Consider the following 16,038-nt stretch of genomic DNA (forward strand, 5'->3'; position numbering starts at 1 on the left):
TGCAGGCAGCTGGCAGCTAAGTACTACTTTTAACAGCAGCAGTTTAGTCCACTGCGCCACCAAGGCTCTTCCACAACAACAGTGTTCTACTGTTGTGCTAAAATTTTTAACCAGTGAGGATTACTTGCAAGGCAATATTGCTGTAGCACACATAATTTTCTTACCTTTGTAGGACAGTGTTCTTTCTCTACATGTCTGTTAACTTGGGTGTCTTTTAGTGTCTCTAAATCCAGATTTTTTCAAACTTAGGGCTGCAGGACATGTTAGAGGAAAAATAATTCCCAGAACCCCCAATAAAGACTTTTTTTCCTGGTTTCTATTAGTCTCTCTCAAAACCTATCAAAATATCTACATTGCCAAGATCTACACTGCATTGGCACAGGGTCTGCACTGCAGTGGGTGATGAGAATCAGGGTGGATTAGAACAGTAAGTTAAGACAGACGTAGGGTGTGTTAATGGTGGAGAAAGGTGGTAAGGGTAGCTGGGTAAATGCCTGTAGTATGACATAGACGATTGTATAAGAAATACCTCAACCTCAAATTGTGGGCTGTATATCTGTTCTAAATAAGGTCTGTACCACATCCAGGCCACCAGGTGGGCCATTGGCATTTTTTTAAAAAAAAAAAAAATCATGACTGGAAAGAACTGCCACCCTAAAAAACACCGTGCTAAGCACCTTTTTTATTATTTGTGGCCTTTTTTGCCCATTTTCAGCTATCAGTTCTGAGGTGTTTGATGATTAGAACTGCATGGGAAATGTCTACTGTCAAGTCTTCATAGATTAAAATAGTATTCTAATGGGAACTTTATTGTTTAATTTTGTTCCTAATTATTCCAAGCATGGAATTTGTCCCACATACTGATATTAAAGAGGATACTGGAGGTTGGTGCTTCATTCTGTAGCATGCCTGCTAACTATTTAACTTCAAGCATTTAAAAAAAAAAAAAAACTAAATTAAATTCAAATCAGCCAGGAAACCTGGAGGGTACTATTTGCATACCTTGGATTCACCCTTGAATTTCTTGATTCACCCTTGAAACACCCTTGGGTTTCCTTTTCTGTGGAAAGCCTAGTATAAATATAGGCTTGTTTAACATAGTCAATAATAATAAAATGGGAGAAAACTCATTATTTCTTAAATAGAAATGGCTTAATCAAAGAGCTTTTTCATCCATTTGTGATGCAGGTGATTCAACTGTGGGGAAGACTGCTTTGGTCCAGATGTTCTGCAATGATGGGGCTCATTTTCAGAAAAACTATACCCTGGTGAGCCTTATGATAGACTGAAATACTGAGGAACTAAGTATTAATTATGATCCTTAAGATCAATATTAAAATATTTTTTAAAAAACACTAGAGTCAGTTTATACCCAGTTATTTTCAGGTGGGAAAACTATTCAATTCCATTTTCCACTACATACATACACACACAAAGGGAATGGGCATCCCTACAGTGGCCTGTTCATATAGAAGCTCAATTGGAACTGGCAAATATAATGCCGATCTGACCTATATACTTTAGATTGTTGGCTAAATATATGTATGAACCCATCCTCAAGTAATATAGAATAAACTTTAAAGGCTTTTAGTAAAAAAAAGATATTTAAATTACTGTAAATGAATAAATCATTTTTCAGCCTAATTTTGTTTTTTCAGCTAAGATCTTAGAATTAAATTTGAGTTTCTCTGACTGAAAAATATCTTGCACTGGGTATTGTGAAGGATCATTTGAGAGACCTAACAAGTTGTAAAATAAACTGATTTTACTATTATTTGATATATTTTTCCATGTTCTGATCAATAGACAGTAGGAGTGGAACTATTGGTGAAGACAGTACCTATTCCAGGAACAAATGATAGCGTGGTAAGATTGGCTATGATTTAGATTTATATTTTTAAAAAACTCCTTGAACAGACAGTTTTCTCAGAAATATTATTTGTGTTTTGTTAAGTTTAGCTATTTGTGTTCAGCTGCATGCGGAACTTTAATATTGGCTGAGTAGAAATAGGGATGGCATTTCATTGTCTGGGAATCTTTTAATCTGAATTTCTCCCAGATTAAAAAAATAGAAACTTATAATTAGTTGCACTATTATTATTTCAGATTTATTATAGCCACCTACTCCCATGAACTCTGGGTGACTTATAAATACCAAACAATAAAAGCAGTTAAAAATACATAGCACCATGGGGACCATAAAGTTGTAACAATACCAAAACAGGCTCACAAACACATCATCCCAAGCCTAAAGCCAAAGCCAAGTGTTAAAGGTGTTTCATAACCCCAGGAGAGAGGGAGCTGTCCATACCTCTGGAAAGATGCTGTAGAGCCATAACAAAGAAGGCCCTCTTCTTAGTCCCATAAAATGACAACATTTAATAGAGATCTGGAGCACACCCACTCTACCAGAATTGGTGGTCTATAAAGATTGGAGATAGGCAGACCCTAAGGTATCCAGGCCCTAAGCTATAAAGGACTTTATAGGTAATAACCAGCATATTAAATTGCGCCTGAAATCTATTGGCAACCAATCACCATAGCAGCAATGCTGGTGGGTATCCATTAATGCTTGGACTTCTGGATTTTTTACCAACTTTAGCTTCCAGATGGTCTTCAGGGGCAACTCCATGTACAGCGCAATACAATTATTATTACAATTACAATAATCCAGGTGTGCAAATTACTTACTTTGTTTTTTGATACTATACAGGTAGTCCTCGCCTTACAACAGTTTGTTTAATGATCGTTTGAAGTTACAATGGCACTGAAAAAAAGGGGGTTATGACCATTTTTCACACTTATGACCGTTACAGCATCCCCATGGTCACGTGAATAAAATAGGGATGCTTGGCAACTGACTCATATTTATGATGGTTGTAGTATCCCAAGGTCACGTGATTCCCTTTTGCAACCTTCTGACAAGCAGAGTCAGTGGGGAAGCCAGATTCACTTAACAACCGTGTTAATTTAACAACTGTAGTGATTCACTTAACAAAAGTGGCAAGAAAAGTCATAAAATGGGGCAAAACTCACTTAACAAATTTCTCACTTAACATAAATTTTCGGCTCATTTGTGGCTGTAAGTCAAGGACTACCTGTATCTGCCTTATCCAGCCTTCTTTAAATACAAATTGCATTATGTAAGCTTAATAAATATTATAGCTATCTCTTATTTGCATGGAATTAGTATTTTTCTTAGAAGTATTTTGGCTTTTGTATATTTTTGTTTGAGCCAAATGTTTTGAAGGTATTTGTGTCAACAGAAAACACAGTAAGAGGAGAACACAACCTATGTGAAATTTATTTTACATCTTTCATGTCAAATTTATTTTAAGCTCCGATGGTCATTGAAAGCCTTGCATTTTTGCATCAGAAATATGTAACTTGCTAGTTAAATTGCTAGTTTCATTACAGTATACATTAAGTTAACTGGGAATGATAATTGGACCTATTGGTTTATGTAAAGAAAAGTAGTTCAAGATCTATGGACCATTCCTTGAACTCACTCCATTGCACTGTGTATTGTGGTGACTCAGCACCACAGGCTAGTTCTTGAGGGAAGAGGGGGCATGAGAGAATGGCATCTTCGCAACTTAGGTATGGCCTGGAGCTATTCTGTCTATGGAGTGTGAATTTATGATCTTAACTCAATAAATTACATTTATCTTTTATTCTGCAAGCTGATTAGCCACTTGCAGAAAGAGACGTCCCCCCCCCCAGCTATGTCTGAAAATTCTAAAATTCAAAAGCTGTTCTGAACTATGGAATATTTTTTAATTAAACAATATCTTTGTTCTCTTTTCAGGAACTTTTCCTCTTTGATTCAGCAGGCAAAGAACTCTTTTCTGAAATACTAGATAAATTGGCAAGTGTAAAAATCTTCATTCACCTGTCTTTTCTCCTGAAAGATCTGCTGTTTGTTTGGATGATATGATTCTTATTTAAAATGTTTTTGTTTTATTTCAGTTATAGGATATATCACCTAATTTTTAAGACTGCACAGTCTTAATTTGTAAGACTGTACAATATAGAAGATGTAGAACAATTTTTTTCACAAAATAGAAAAATGTCCAGAGAAAATAAATACCATCTCACAAATCAGACAATCTAGCAGGAGGTGCACCCACTCTACCCCAAGGCCAAGGGGAAAAAGCTAGATCTTAAGGGCTTGTCTAAACAAGGTTAGTTAAACAGACATATGACTCTCTAGGGGGAATGTCATTTCAGAGCACAGCTACTGTCACAAAGAGGCTCTATTTCCAGAGTTCCATTAGGGTGGAATTGCTTAGTAGACTCTGAGTATGCCAGATCAGCAAATAGTCCCTAAAATATCTAGTCTCTATGCCATGAAGGTCCTTATAGGTGATAACCATCACCTTCAATTGTACCTGGAAGCCAGCTGGGAGCCATGAAGCATTGGTTTTACATGGCCGTATTAAGTATGCCAGGAACTGCCTTTGCTGCTGCATTCTAGACCAGCTGCAGCTTCCAAATGGTCTTTAAGAACAACCCCAGATAGAGCACACTGCAATGGCTCAAATGCAAGATGACCAAAGTTTAAGTCCATTACCAAAGAAATGAGATAAACTGTAAGAAATTCTGTCTCTCAGGGTTTTTTGGCCCAACAGGACTCCCAGCTGGCCTATGAAACCAAGGCCATTCCCTCCTTGAAGTCCTCTTTCCCAATGGAAAGCACTACCAGTTCCTCACTAGGGCAGCCCCCAAGCCTTTGTTAATTTGTTACTTTTCCCAGTATAAAAATGTCAAAGAATGAAACTGGCTGTTTAGAACTGCCTTATTTGCTGAGTTTCTTAACTGAGTATATTTCACTCCTTTCCTGTGTCTGCATAGAAAAAAAAATGAAGAGATGAATTGTTTTAAGGGGTGCAGCTTTGTGAAAGAAAACCATAACCAGGGGTGGGTTTCACTTACCTTTGCTACCAGTTCGCTTCTGCGCTTGTGCAGATCGTATTTGATGATGTCCAGGCGGGTGGGAGGAGCCTCCCGCCGCCACTGCTACCAGTTCGCATGAACCAGGGCAAACTTGTAGCAACCCACCACTGACATAACCTATCATTTAGGAGGTGTCCCAGAGATCAAATATGCCCGTTTAGAAGAAAACATGCTATATGTCTTCATGCAATGGTAGCTGGTCTGATACTTGTGCTAGAAAGTACAGTTGTGTTATTTTCTATAGCTTAATTGTTCAGAGACCTTGAATATGTATTCTTGTTTTGCAAGTTTAAAACACAGAAGTAGTGGTAACTTTTAATTTGCTTTTTTAATTGATAATTCAAAGAGTAAAGGTAGCCCACATTTACTTAACAATGTCTCTAATTTTTTTAAAAAGTAGGAAGTTTAATTGCAATTAAAGGCAACGTTTTTTCTTCCTCTAACTTATTTCTGTCTTGAATCAAATCGCTTTGTTTCCTTGGATATGGCTGATATTCCAGACTTCAAAACAAATATACTCTTATTAAATGTTTTGTTCATTCATACATTTTTGGATAGATATATATTTAAAAATTAAAAAAACATGTCCCCTTTTATAAATAAATGATATTTCCAAATGGAATGGATTCTGGATTTTTTTTTGGGGGGGGGAGACCATTTTAAACTGGATTTTATTATGTTCTTCAACAACATGTAGAAGAGGCTGTAGGATTATATGGGTGATTTATTTCAGCATAAGTTATGGTGTTTTCCTTTTACTATATAGTGGGAACAGCCCAATGCCCTGTGCCTTGTGTACGATGTCACCAATGAGCAATCTTTCAATAACTCTGCTAAATGGCTGGAAAAGCTGAGAATCCAAACATCAGGCATTCATACTCCAGGTAGGAAATTTTAAATGTCTTTGCATATATATTTTGTTTCTATATCTCATACTCCTCAAATATGCTGGAAATCAGAAGCTTAATTCCAAACAATTGCTTTCTTCAGTTTACTCAACCATGCATTACAGAATTGTAAAATTTATATTCTAGCTTATTCCTTTGTGATCCTTTTCTCTTGATAAATGTCAGACAATTCTTTTTAACTTGTTAGCTTGCTTATCTGTAACAATCCAATATTCCCTTTTCTTTTTCTTTTTTTTTTTTAGGTGTCCTGGTGGGCAATAAGATTGATTTAAGTGATAGGAGAGTTGTAGAGCGCAAACAAGCACAACAGTGGGCAGAAGCAAATGGCCTGGAATACTGTGAAATATCAGTAGTGAGTAGCCTTACTTTACTGGATATATCTTAATGCATTTATTTTCATTTTGAGGAAAGGCTGGATTACTTTGGTTGATTTATGCAGTAGCTTGATGAAATAACTCTATACATCCATTTGTAATTGTTTCTTTTTTTCTTTACAGAAAGAGATGGAAAATTTTGAAGCTCCTTTTCACATTGTGGCAAATTCTTTCCACCAATTGTACAAAGAGAAAATAGAAATTTTTCATTCATTGGTATGAGGTGTCCTTAAGTACAATATGGTGAATTAAAAAGAAAACACACTAATAGGCAAAATCATTTGAACATGGAAAGTAGGTTTTTGTTGTATGGTCCTTTGCTTTCCATCATAGAGAATTATAATTCTTCAACTATTATTTCAGATCTCATCTGCTTACTGTTTTTCCTGTGATGGACCTTTTTACAAGAAACATTGTTTTTGGTTATCATTTTTGCATGAATTCAGAGTTTAAATACTGTGAAATATTTGACAAATTTCATAAGGAGAAATCTATCAAAAATTAACAAACATACCATTACTCTGGACATTTCAACAACCCGGACAATCTGTTTCTTACAGTTGAGTTATATCAGGTAATTGTTATTCAGAAATCAATATAAAAGATATATTTCAACTTTAGTTTTCTAAAGGTCAAAATTCTTAATCCTTAAAAATCTTTTCTTCTGTAACTTTTTTTCTGCCATCTCAAAATATCATTTGGTGGAGTTCTATTTGAATGTTAGTAACTAAAACCATTGTTATAGGTCCTTTTTGTTGCCTTTTCTAACTGCAGGGGTACCAATTATTTTAATGCAGGAAAAAGGTTGAGACACTACTTTGTACAATGTCATTTATAGTACTATATTCTAAAAACATTGCAGGTTAGTAGATCAATTTTCCAGGGTTTTTTCATATCTTACTATTATTGTTCATATCATGAAACTAACTGGTGGACTTTTTAACATCACTATAATGGTATACAAAGAATCTGCTGGGAATAATAAAGAATGTGTTTATTTTAAACTGAAAAATTATACTGAAAAGACTTGTCATAATGAGCTGGGGGCTCAGAGCAGGTCATTGCACATAGTTCCAAAAGTTCCTATTGTTGTTGTTTTTAAAAAGCCTTTCAATAATGATTCTGCCAGCTAGAAATGGGACAGAAATCCATCATAGATTTAATTTCAAACAAAAATGATAGAAATCCACAGATATTGAATCTGGTATATCTTACTACATACAAAATGAGTGAACCAAAAATGATGTTGGTGCAATGCTTGGGTAAATTTGAATAATATGAAAAGGGTAGGATTTCAAACTATCAGCCCATGCTACCAGAAGAGAAAACATTTTATTCCTGTTGCAAGAAATGGATAGTTCTACCTAAGTCTACTTGCTTCTAATTTACTTGAGTTGCTTTCCGAAACTGTTGCTCTTCTTGGACTAGCTTTCTTTCTTTCTTTTTTTCTTGTGTGGAAAGAAAAAGAGCTCAGTGCTCTTTGCAAAAGGTCATCTGGCTCATTAAGAAAGCAAAATCTGCAATTTAAAGACCATATCAAATGTTTTTCAACAAGTTTGAGTTGAATAGTTAGGTCACAAGCTACACTATTCTGAGTGTATCAATATTTAATTAAATGTATCTTTCAGATTTAAATCTGGTAACTGTACCCTAGGGCTGTGCACCTTTCCTGGCCACCTGAATCTGTATGTTTAGACACAAAGCAATTTTAAATTACCCTTGAAATTGCTGCACAAAACCTTTGAGAGATACAGCTTTGACGCTTGAGCAGTAGGTTTGATGGCACGCTTTGGTTATTTCACAAAGTGCTTTGCACAGCCCAGCTGTACCCTGCTGTATCCCACACACACTTATTAATATTAATGTTGCTACATGTTGCTGGATACTTAGAAGAGATCAACAGGTAAATACATTAATTATTTCAGTATATACAGTTAAATATGGGTAAGTCCAAGAGGATATTGCATTCCTCATTACTACCATTGTTGACTTTCATGTTCTAAGTGTACTTTGTTAAGATGAAATAATTGGTAGAGAAAATTGCAAATTGAGAATGTTGGGCAGTTTGGCAACTACCATATTTCTAGTCCTGTACTGGACGTTAGAATCATCTGAAGTTTTTCCATTCATGGTTTTGTTAACATGATCCTGAAGGAAGATTTATATTTGGGATATTCAGATATGAAGTTTTCTTAACCTTTCTGAGCTATTGTCCTATTTGTACTTGTCAGATGGCAGCATGAATGAAAAAAGGTGTGATTACGTGTGAGGTTCATTTGACGATACTTGAACATAGTCAAGTTCAGGTCAGCAAGCAAGCAGGCAGACATGGAATCTTGGGTGGATTTGATGAATTTGTGCTTTTAAAAATCCATGCAAGTTTTTTAAAAAAGCAGATCATTTCTTAGAATTGATCTATTATGGCAACTTGTATAGTAAAATGTACATGAATTGAATCCAAGCCATTGATAACCATTGATTGTGATTGCATAATGAGCTCAGAGGCCATATGGAGCATTGCATATAGTTGATGGCAGAAATAGCACAATATGATTGGCAGAGCAATCTACACCTGAAATGGCTTATTTCATAAGTCATAATGGAGATAGCCTAGTCCAACTTCATAGTTGGTTCTGGATTAACATTAAGAAAAGCAAATCCATAATCTAATATTGGAAAAACAAACATTTGTAGCTTGAAATATAACATTTGAATGTAATCTAGACTCTTTACCAAGATTCACATCAATATGTGAACATATTTTTTTAGCCATCATTCTTTTAAAAATATTTTTCTTTAAAACGTCTGTATTTTGTAGGGACAATTAACAAGTAAATGATGCAGCAATAATAGTTTACATTGGTATTCCAAATTTCGTTTATGGCTAATAAGCCCTCCCACTTTTTGATTAATTTCTAGCATTTCTTGCCTCTTAAATTTTGTATACTGATTTTAATATTTTATTGTACAGACTTCCTCTGTGAGAGAGATGCACAGCTCTTAAATATAAACAAATGTATGATTGTGTCAAAGGGGCAAATTAAATTCTGCTTTAGTGGGAGAGTTACATGCAAAAGCTGAGTCTCTAAACAAAGCTCTTTCTATTCTCTATATTATCATGGTTGAAGATCTAAGAACAGTTTTCTTAGGCAAGAATTGAACCACAACAGCTTCTACTGCTGTTGATAGTTGATACTGCTCAAATTCAGGCTAGTCCTGAATAGAATACAGCGGTAACCCTGACAATTTTTAAGATTAAAATTGTAATCCCTAACCCTTCGTTTTTTTAGCATATAATAACTGAATATTGCTCCCTCTTGCATCAAAGAGAATCAAAATGACATATTCTTGAATGTATTTATTTTCCCTCCCACCCCCACCCCCGTGATGTTTATGTAATCATTCTTGCAATGCTCCTTTAACATTATCTTCATACTACACTACATGGTGTAGCTTTCATTCCTTACGGATAGGAAAAATGGCTAAACAGAAGTGACAGCTAGCAGAAGAGAAGGGATAGAGAGCACATAGTTAAAGAAGACTTACAGGCTACTTTCTATAAACCTATTTTTCTTCGCCAAGCAGAAATTGTACTAATTATTTCTTGGCTCTGTGTTTGTTACTTATGAATGTCATCAATTTGGAAAATACTACAAATTTTAGCACTGGACATGAGACTTTTACCTTGTTCGTAAAGCCCATCATCTCTCTCTCAATGTTGTCTTGTTTTTAGCTGACCATGAATCTTTTTATATAAAATCCTAGATAGAGTCTAGGATTTTTCCAGCCATTGGTATGTTCCAGTTGATACTGACACCAAAATTATAATTTACTTCACAGTGCTAGGAAACAATTGAAATGTGATAATCAAGAGTATTAATATGAATTAAAATATATTTGAATTAGGGTTATCCTAAGCAGGCATCCCCTTCATTCTCCTAGCAAGACTGCTTTCATTTATTTTACCATCTGCTCTTCAGTGCTGGAGATGATGCTGGAGATATGTGACTTGGGGCACTCAGGCGGAAACTGGCCTGCACAAGGCCAGGCATGTGTTTGTCTCCTAGCAATGCAGCGGTCAGCAACAAAAAAATTTTGCTGCCATATCGGAGAGCAAGAGCTTGGAAATATTTGAGATGCAACAAGATGGGCTGTAGGAAGGCAAGATTTGGGGAGGGTCAGAGGAGACGAGCAACTGTGGTACGAAGGCAGAATGATAGGCTACATACAGATGTAATAAAAGAGAGATTAAATAACCAGATCATTTAAAGATACTGAGATATTAGAAGACGGGGATACGCGGAGTTGGTAGTTGCTGACAAAATGACTTCATCTGTCCCTCTAGCAATGAGGAAATAGGAACAGCTTGAATCAAGACTGATGGTTGGAAATGCCACAACAAAGCAAGAACAATTCTACCAAATGTGGCGATTATGTTAAAAACCTCAAAGGTACCATAAAGAAATAATCAACATATTCAAAAAAAATCCAAACAATACATTTCAAACTGCAGCCATATATTTTTATTAGGTATAATTCCAGAAACAAAAACAAAACAAAAAATCACAGCTTGCTAAGATATTTGTTAAAAATTGCAAAAGCAAACTTGTCACAACACTGGAAAAAAGAAATTTTGATGATGTCAGATTGGGAGACTAAAATTGGAGTAGAAGCTGTAATGGCAAAATGGACAGTATATCTGGGTCAACTACTACATGACCCAGACAGCAGGGTTTTTTTTTCAGAATTTCTGCATTATATGAGGATATTTTGTGCAAATGGTTCATGTGGCTGTAATATCGGTGATAATTCTCCCATTCTTCTGAAGTAAGGGTACCACCAAGAAAGCCTCCAGAGGTGTGGCTTTAATGCACAGGTAAATAGGAAGTGGTTATCAGGCATTGGGTGGTATCAGCTGGGCCCCTTTTGTTAACATCTTTTCACCATAATGTGGGGACCCCACCATTTTCTCAAGCAATTGGAACTTCAACAGGAATGAGCATGTTTGGATGGACTATATGGCTGAGAAATAAAAGCAGATCCAATAGTTTGATTGCTGACAGCTGACTAACATTTAAAGAGATTCTTTGCTCCTTAAGATCTCAAGTTTCTATGCTATAAAGAAGGAGCAAGATGAAATGGATGAGCTGCATAGATTCTCAAGCACCACCTGCAGAGTGACTCAAGAGAAGGTGTTAGAATTGGAATGGAGGCTTCACCACAAGTCCTCAAGCTGTTAATACATCAATTTAATGCATCTTCGCTGCATCAGAGGATGCATATTGACAGATCTGTTAGGACATGTATACAGGTATCCTAACATTTCCATGACTATGGCATGAGGAACTGATAGCCAAAGGATCTATGATGGCTTCTCATTAGCCAAGATGCCTTTTGAGGTTAGAATTTCAAGACACATAGTCCATGCAGGAAAAGAAGTCTTATTTACATCCCAGTAGATAAACAGCAGGGGCCAAATTATATTACTTAGACAAGTTCTAAAGAGCTAGATAGGCAACATAGCATCAGAGGAAAGGGGAGTTGATTTTATTATATTCTAGCTGTTAAAGTAAAATGAGTTTAGTTTATCTCTCTATAAAATGAATGAGAAAAGCTTTGCCTGCCTGAACAAATGGGAGTGGAAGATGCCACATAGCTTTATAAAAAAGAATAGTCTTATTACATCACTGAATACGTGTGCTTATACACCATACCCCAAGACCATAACAAGGTGAGCTAATTCTTTTCTAAAGCAGCTAGGCTTCCCTTTAGATATTTTTACAAATGTCCATCCAGTCCAGTATGGATGATTTCTGGGCAAAGACCCAAATACTACAGTCCTACAACTCGTAGAACCATATTTAGTCTCGCATAAATTGAATGCAGCATATGTGTTGGTTTATGGTTCAGTGTGTCTTACGAATCCAGAAAATTGGGTTAATTGAATAAACCCATGGTTTTGTACATGATGAATAAACTTTGCTTAAACACAGCCAGAAAGCTGTACTCAGTTTATATTCATCATAACTCACTACGGGCAGTCCTCAACTTAAAACCATTTAGTACCATTCAAAGTTACAAAAGCACTGAAAAAAGTGAGTTTATGACTCTTTTTCACATGACCGTAGCAGCATCCCCCATGGTCACATGATCAAAATGTGGATGTTTTGCAACTGGCATGTATTTATGATGGTTGCAGTGTCCAGGAATCAGTTGATCACCTTTTGCAATCTTATGACAAGCAAAGGTTGTTAAGATTTCCTTAACAACCGTGTTACTAACTTAACAAATGCAGTGATTCGCTTAATGACTGGTAAGAAAGGTTGTATAGCGGGACAAAACTCACTTAACAACTGTCCTGCTTAGCAAAGGAAATTTGAAGCTCAAGTGTGGTCATAAGTTGAGGACTACCTGTAATAGCATTGCTTTTTATTCCTCTGCAAATATGTAGGGAACATACATAAAAGCACTTCTGTGATATATCTCAAGTTTATATTAACTGTCCACAAAGCCAGTCATTTCCTTAAACATGGACACCTATGCATAATGTGATAATTCATTTTTACTTAAAATTTAATTGTTAACCAGGTTTATGATTAACCATGATACTTAGTTTTAATATCAGTCAAACTATAAGAACTAGTAGAAAGTGAAAATGGTTTGTCTTTAAGGGCAAGCTGTCTTGTTGCTTATGAATAAATACTGATCTCTTTAACTAGTAGAGTTTGTTTTAGCTAATGTTGTTTGTAATGAAATTTAGCTTTATTGTGCATTTCTTAGCAACTAATGTCTTAGAAACTGAAGTCTAGCTAGGATTATATTTCATAAGCTCATTTATCTTTTTGATTATTTTCTTCTAAGATAGTGTATGTATGTAGTGAGCTATTAAGTATTTTTTGACAAAGCAGTTCTGCTTGCTTTTGTAAATCCACATGATCCGTCCTCGTTTACTCAAGTTTGCTTTTCATGCTTGTGTATCTTAATATGCCACTCAACTGTATAGAGGAGACACATTAACTCAGCTGCAGTCTAAAAGGGTAAAAGTAATTAAGGTTCCTCTTTTTAATTTTATAGATGTCATATCAGTTTGGTCATACAAATAATTGACGAGTAGTGGCAATTTCAGGGAGAAATCTTTCCATCAAATCCATATTAGTTGGTCTATATGCAAGTTACAGCAGTCAAAGAGACTGTGTGGCAGAAATGTTGACATTCTGAACAAATTAGACAGCACTTTGTAATTGGTTATGATGTGTTGATATATGGTGTTATTCCTGCAGCCTGAATGCATTTTTTTTTCAAAGCTGACCCAAAAAATTTTGCTATCCAAATTCCACATCTCCATCTCTCATTTTAACATGTTGAAAAGTCTATCTTCACTATGTACACAACAATTCCCGTCTTCAGCTGTAATATGGAATTCCCTTTATCAGCTTTACAGAAGCAGCTCCAACTTTGTTGTAAATGTGCTTTATTTCACTTTTTTAAAAAAATCCATGACACGAGAACCCAAGATAGCTTTACACACTAAGTTCCCTACTTTTATCTCAAAATAGCAACTTTAGGAGGTGAATTGTGCTAAAAGTGACAGTCACAAAGCTACTGAAAGATCTCTGGAGTTAATTGGGACTTGATTCTAGGGCTCTCTGGTTCCAGTCCAATATTTCAATCACTCCATTGCACTGCCTTATGCATCTGAATGAGCAATAATAGCTGATATATTTATTACGTGTGCATTTCAAACTGCAGTTCACACTGGTTTCTTTTAAATATTTCATTCAGAAGAACATTGTGAAAATGTATTCTTTTTTCTTTTTGTGTTAATTTATTAGTATTACCTTGTCATTCTTCCTGGTTTCTCTTCCTCTGTACTAATGAATGTCACTTCTCTTCTGTTCCTTTACATAATGCTTCTCATATACAGTATTAGTCTCAGCTCTGTATTTACCCCCTTCTAGGTCCCTTTTACCTCCTTTTAGTCCGTCTTCTTCTGTTGCTATTGAAGTAAAGTGAGAATACTGTCAGCATCATAAGGGGACAAGCTGTAAAACTGCAAATCCCAGCGGGTTAAGTTGTGATCCATTTCATTTCTACTTTGTCCTTGAATGTGCAAAGGTGTTTATTCAAGGGGGAGGGGCTGTACTGTATTTGTGTCAAAAGAGAATACAGCCCAGAACAAATGGAGCTAACGATGAATATAGGCCAATTATAGATAAGACTCTAGGTAAAACTGGAGTATCTTGTGGCTTTGGGCAAGCTACCAAGAACATGGCATATAGCAGAAATCACACGGATAAAATATATTGGATGCTTTATCCTTCTGTTGAAGATGTGTTACTTGCATGTGTGGCTGTTATTAAAGGACAATCACTACTTTCTGCAAAAGGCAATCATAGCAGTTCTTGGATTCATTGCATGTAAGATAAAGGTTGTCTCAAGATTAGTTTGGCTTCTCATGACAGCATGGACACTTTGTGACTTATAGTTCACTCCAATCCAAAATGACTATGGATATCTTACATTCCCTTTTTCCAGTAAGAAGGTTAAAAATGAAAAATAATAATAACACAGGCTAACCATTAAAAATTCAATTAAAATCACAAAAAGTGTTGCACCCAATCAATACTCAAAATAACAAAACATAATCCGTCAAAGGGGGACTTATATCAGTCATTCCTAGGACCTGCTTAGTCTGGTTTTAATGGCTTTCTTAAAAGTCAAAGATGGGAGCTACAACTGAAAAACTTCAGCTTCATGGCCCTGAAGATGATTGTTTCTAAGAAAATGGACCCAGAGCCAGCCTGACCCTAACTATACATTATGAAAAATTCATACAGCGTAATTGGCAATTGATAAGGAGGACAATTTTTTGTGTTTCACCATTACCTATATGGAGAAGCTCCATTGAAACCAATACATCTTGAACGTCTGGAAGAAAGGTAGGTTATAAAATATGAATAGATACGTTCCTGGACACTATTTGATGTTATGCCTACCAACAGTTGGAATGACATGTGTTTTTCATTTGTATCCCTTTCTATTATATTTAAGGCTGTGGCCCTGAAAACACTAGATAATCCTTTTGATTACCTTCAGGTTTACTTCTGAGTAAACACATATGGAATTGTAACATAAATTGGGAAGGGAGAGTTTTATAAAGAGTTTTTATATATACAATATTTCTGATTAACTTTTTGATTATTTTGTCATAACAGTAGATATGATTAGTCACAGGCAGCCAGATGTTTGTTTGTTTGTTTGTTTGTTTGTTTGTTTGTTTTGTTTGTTATTTATTTATTTATTTAATTTGTATATCGCCCTTCTCCCAGAAGGGACTCAGGGTGGTGAACAGCCAAAATTAAAAAACATATAAATACAAAAGTTAAGATAATTAAAAAGAATTAAATCACTAGCTTCCCAATTTAAAACCCCCAAATCCATAAAATTTAAAATCCCAATTAAAAACCATTTAGGCTAGGCCGGCTTGATGGAATAAAAACGTCTTCAGGGCTTTACGGAAGTTCCGGAGGTCCGGGATCAATCGTATTCCAGGAGGCAGCTCATTCCACAGGGCGGGTGCCCCCACAGAGAAGGCTCTCCCCCTGGGGGCCGACAGCCGACATTGCCTGACCGACGGCACCCTGAGGAGGGCCTCTCTGTGAGAGCGTATTGGCCGGTGGGAGGTTATCGGTAGCAGCAGGCGGTCTCGCAAATACCCTGGCCCTAAGCCATGAAGCGCTTTAAAGATGAGAACCAACACCTTAAAGCGCACCCGGAAGACCACCGGGAGCCAATGCAGC

The 16,038-nt window shown here is 36.0% G+C and overlaps 1 protein-coding gene across 1 annotated transcript; it reads left to right on the top strand.

Annotated features, from left to right (window-relative positions):
* The first annotated feature begins 1,198 nt into the window (after positions 1 to 1,198).
* Positions 1,199 to 6,505, top strand: IFT27 (intraflagellar transport 27). Its single transcript, XM_070947529.1, has 6 exons — positions 1,199 to 1,268; positions 1,807 to 1,866; positions 3,809 to 3,868; positions 5,723 to 5,840; positions 6,107 to 6,216; positions 6,362 to 6,505. Exons 1-6 carry the CDS (start codon positions 1,224 to 1,226, stop codon positions 6,458 to 6,460), a joined length of 492 nt encoding a protein of 163 aa, XP_070803630.1. The 5' UTR covers positions 1,199 to 1,223; the 3' UTR covers positions 6,461 to 6,505.
* Positions 6,506 to 16,038: the final 9,533 nt, after the last annotated feature.

Source organism: Pituophis catenifer, unplaced genomic scaffold (genome assembly GCF_029215685.1).
Source record: "Pituophis catenifer annectens isolate HBS135680 unplaced genomic scaffold, rPitCat1.0.hap2 SCAF_7, whole genome shotgun sequence".
Taxonomy (NCBI): Eukaryota; Metazoa; Chordata; class Lepidosauria; order Squamata; family Colubridae; genus Pituophis; species Pituophis catenifer.

What these genes read in the sequence shown, in the direction of transcription:
- IFT27 (XM_070947529.1), top strand. Translation starts at nt 1,224, where the DNA reads ATGTTCTGCAATGATGGGGCTCATTTTCAGAAAAACTATACCCTG. An exon ending in ATCAGGCATTCATACTCCAG is followed by an intron (nt 5,841 to 6,106) that starts GTAGGAAATTTT and finishes TTTTTTTTTTAG; the next exon opens with GTGTCCTGGTGGGCAATAAG. An exon ending in AATACTGTGAAATATCAGTA is followed by an intron (nt 6,217 to 6,361) that starts GTGAGTAGCCTT and finishes TTTTCTTTACAG; the next exon opens with AAAGAGATGGAAAATTTTGA.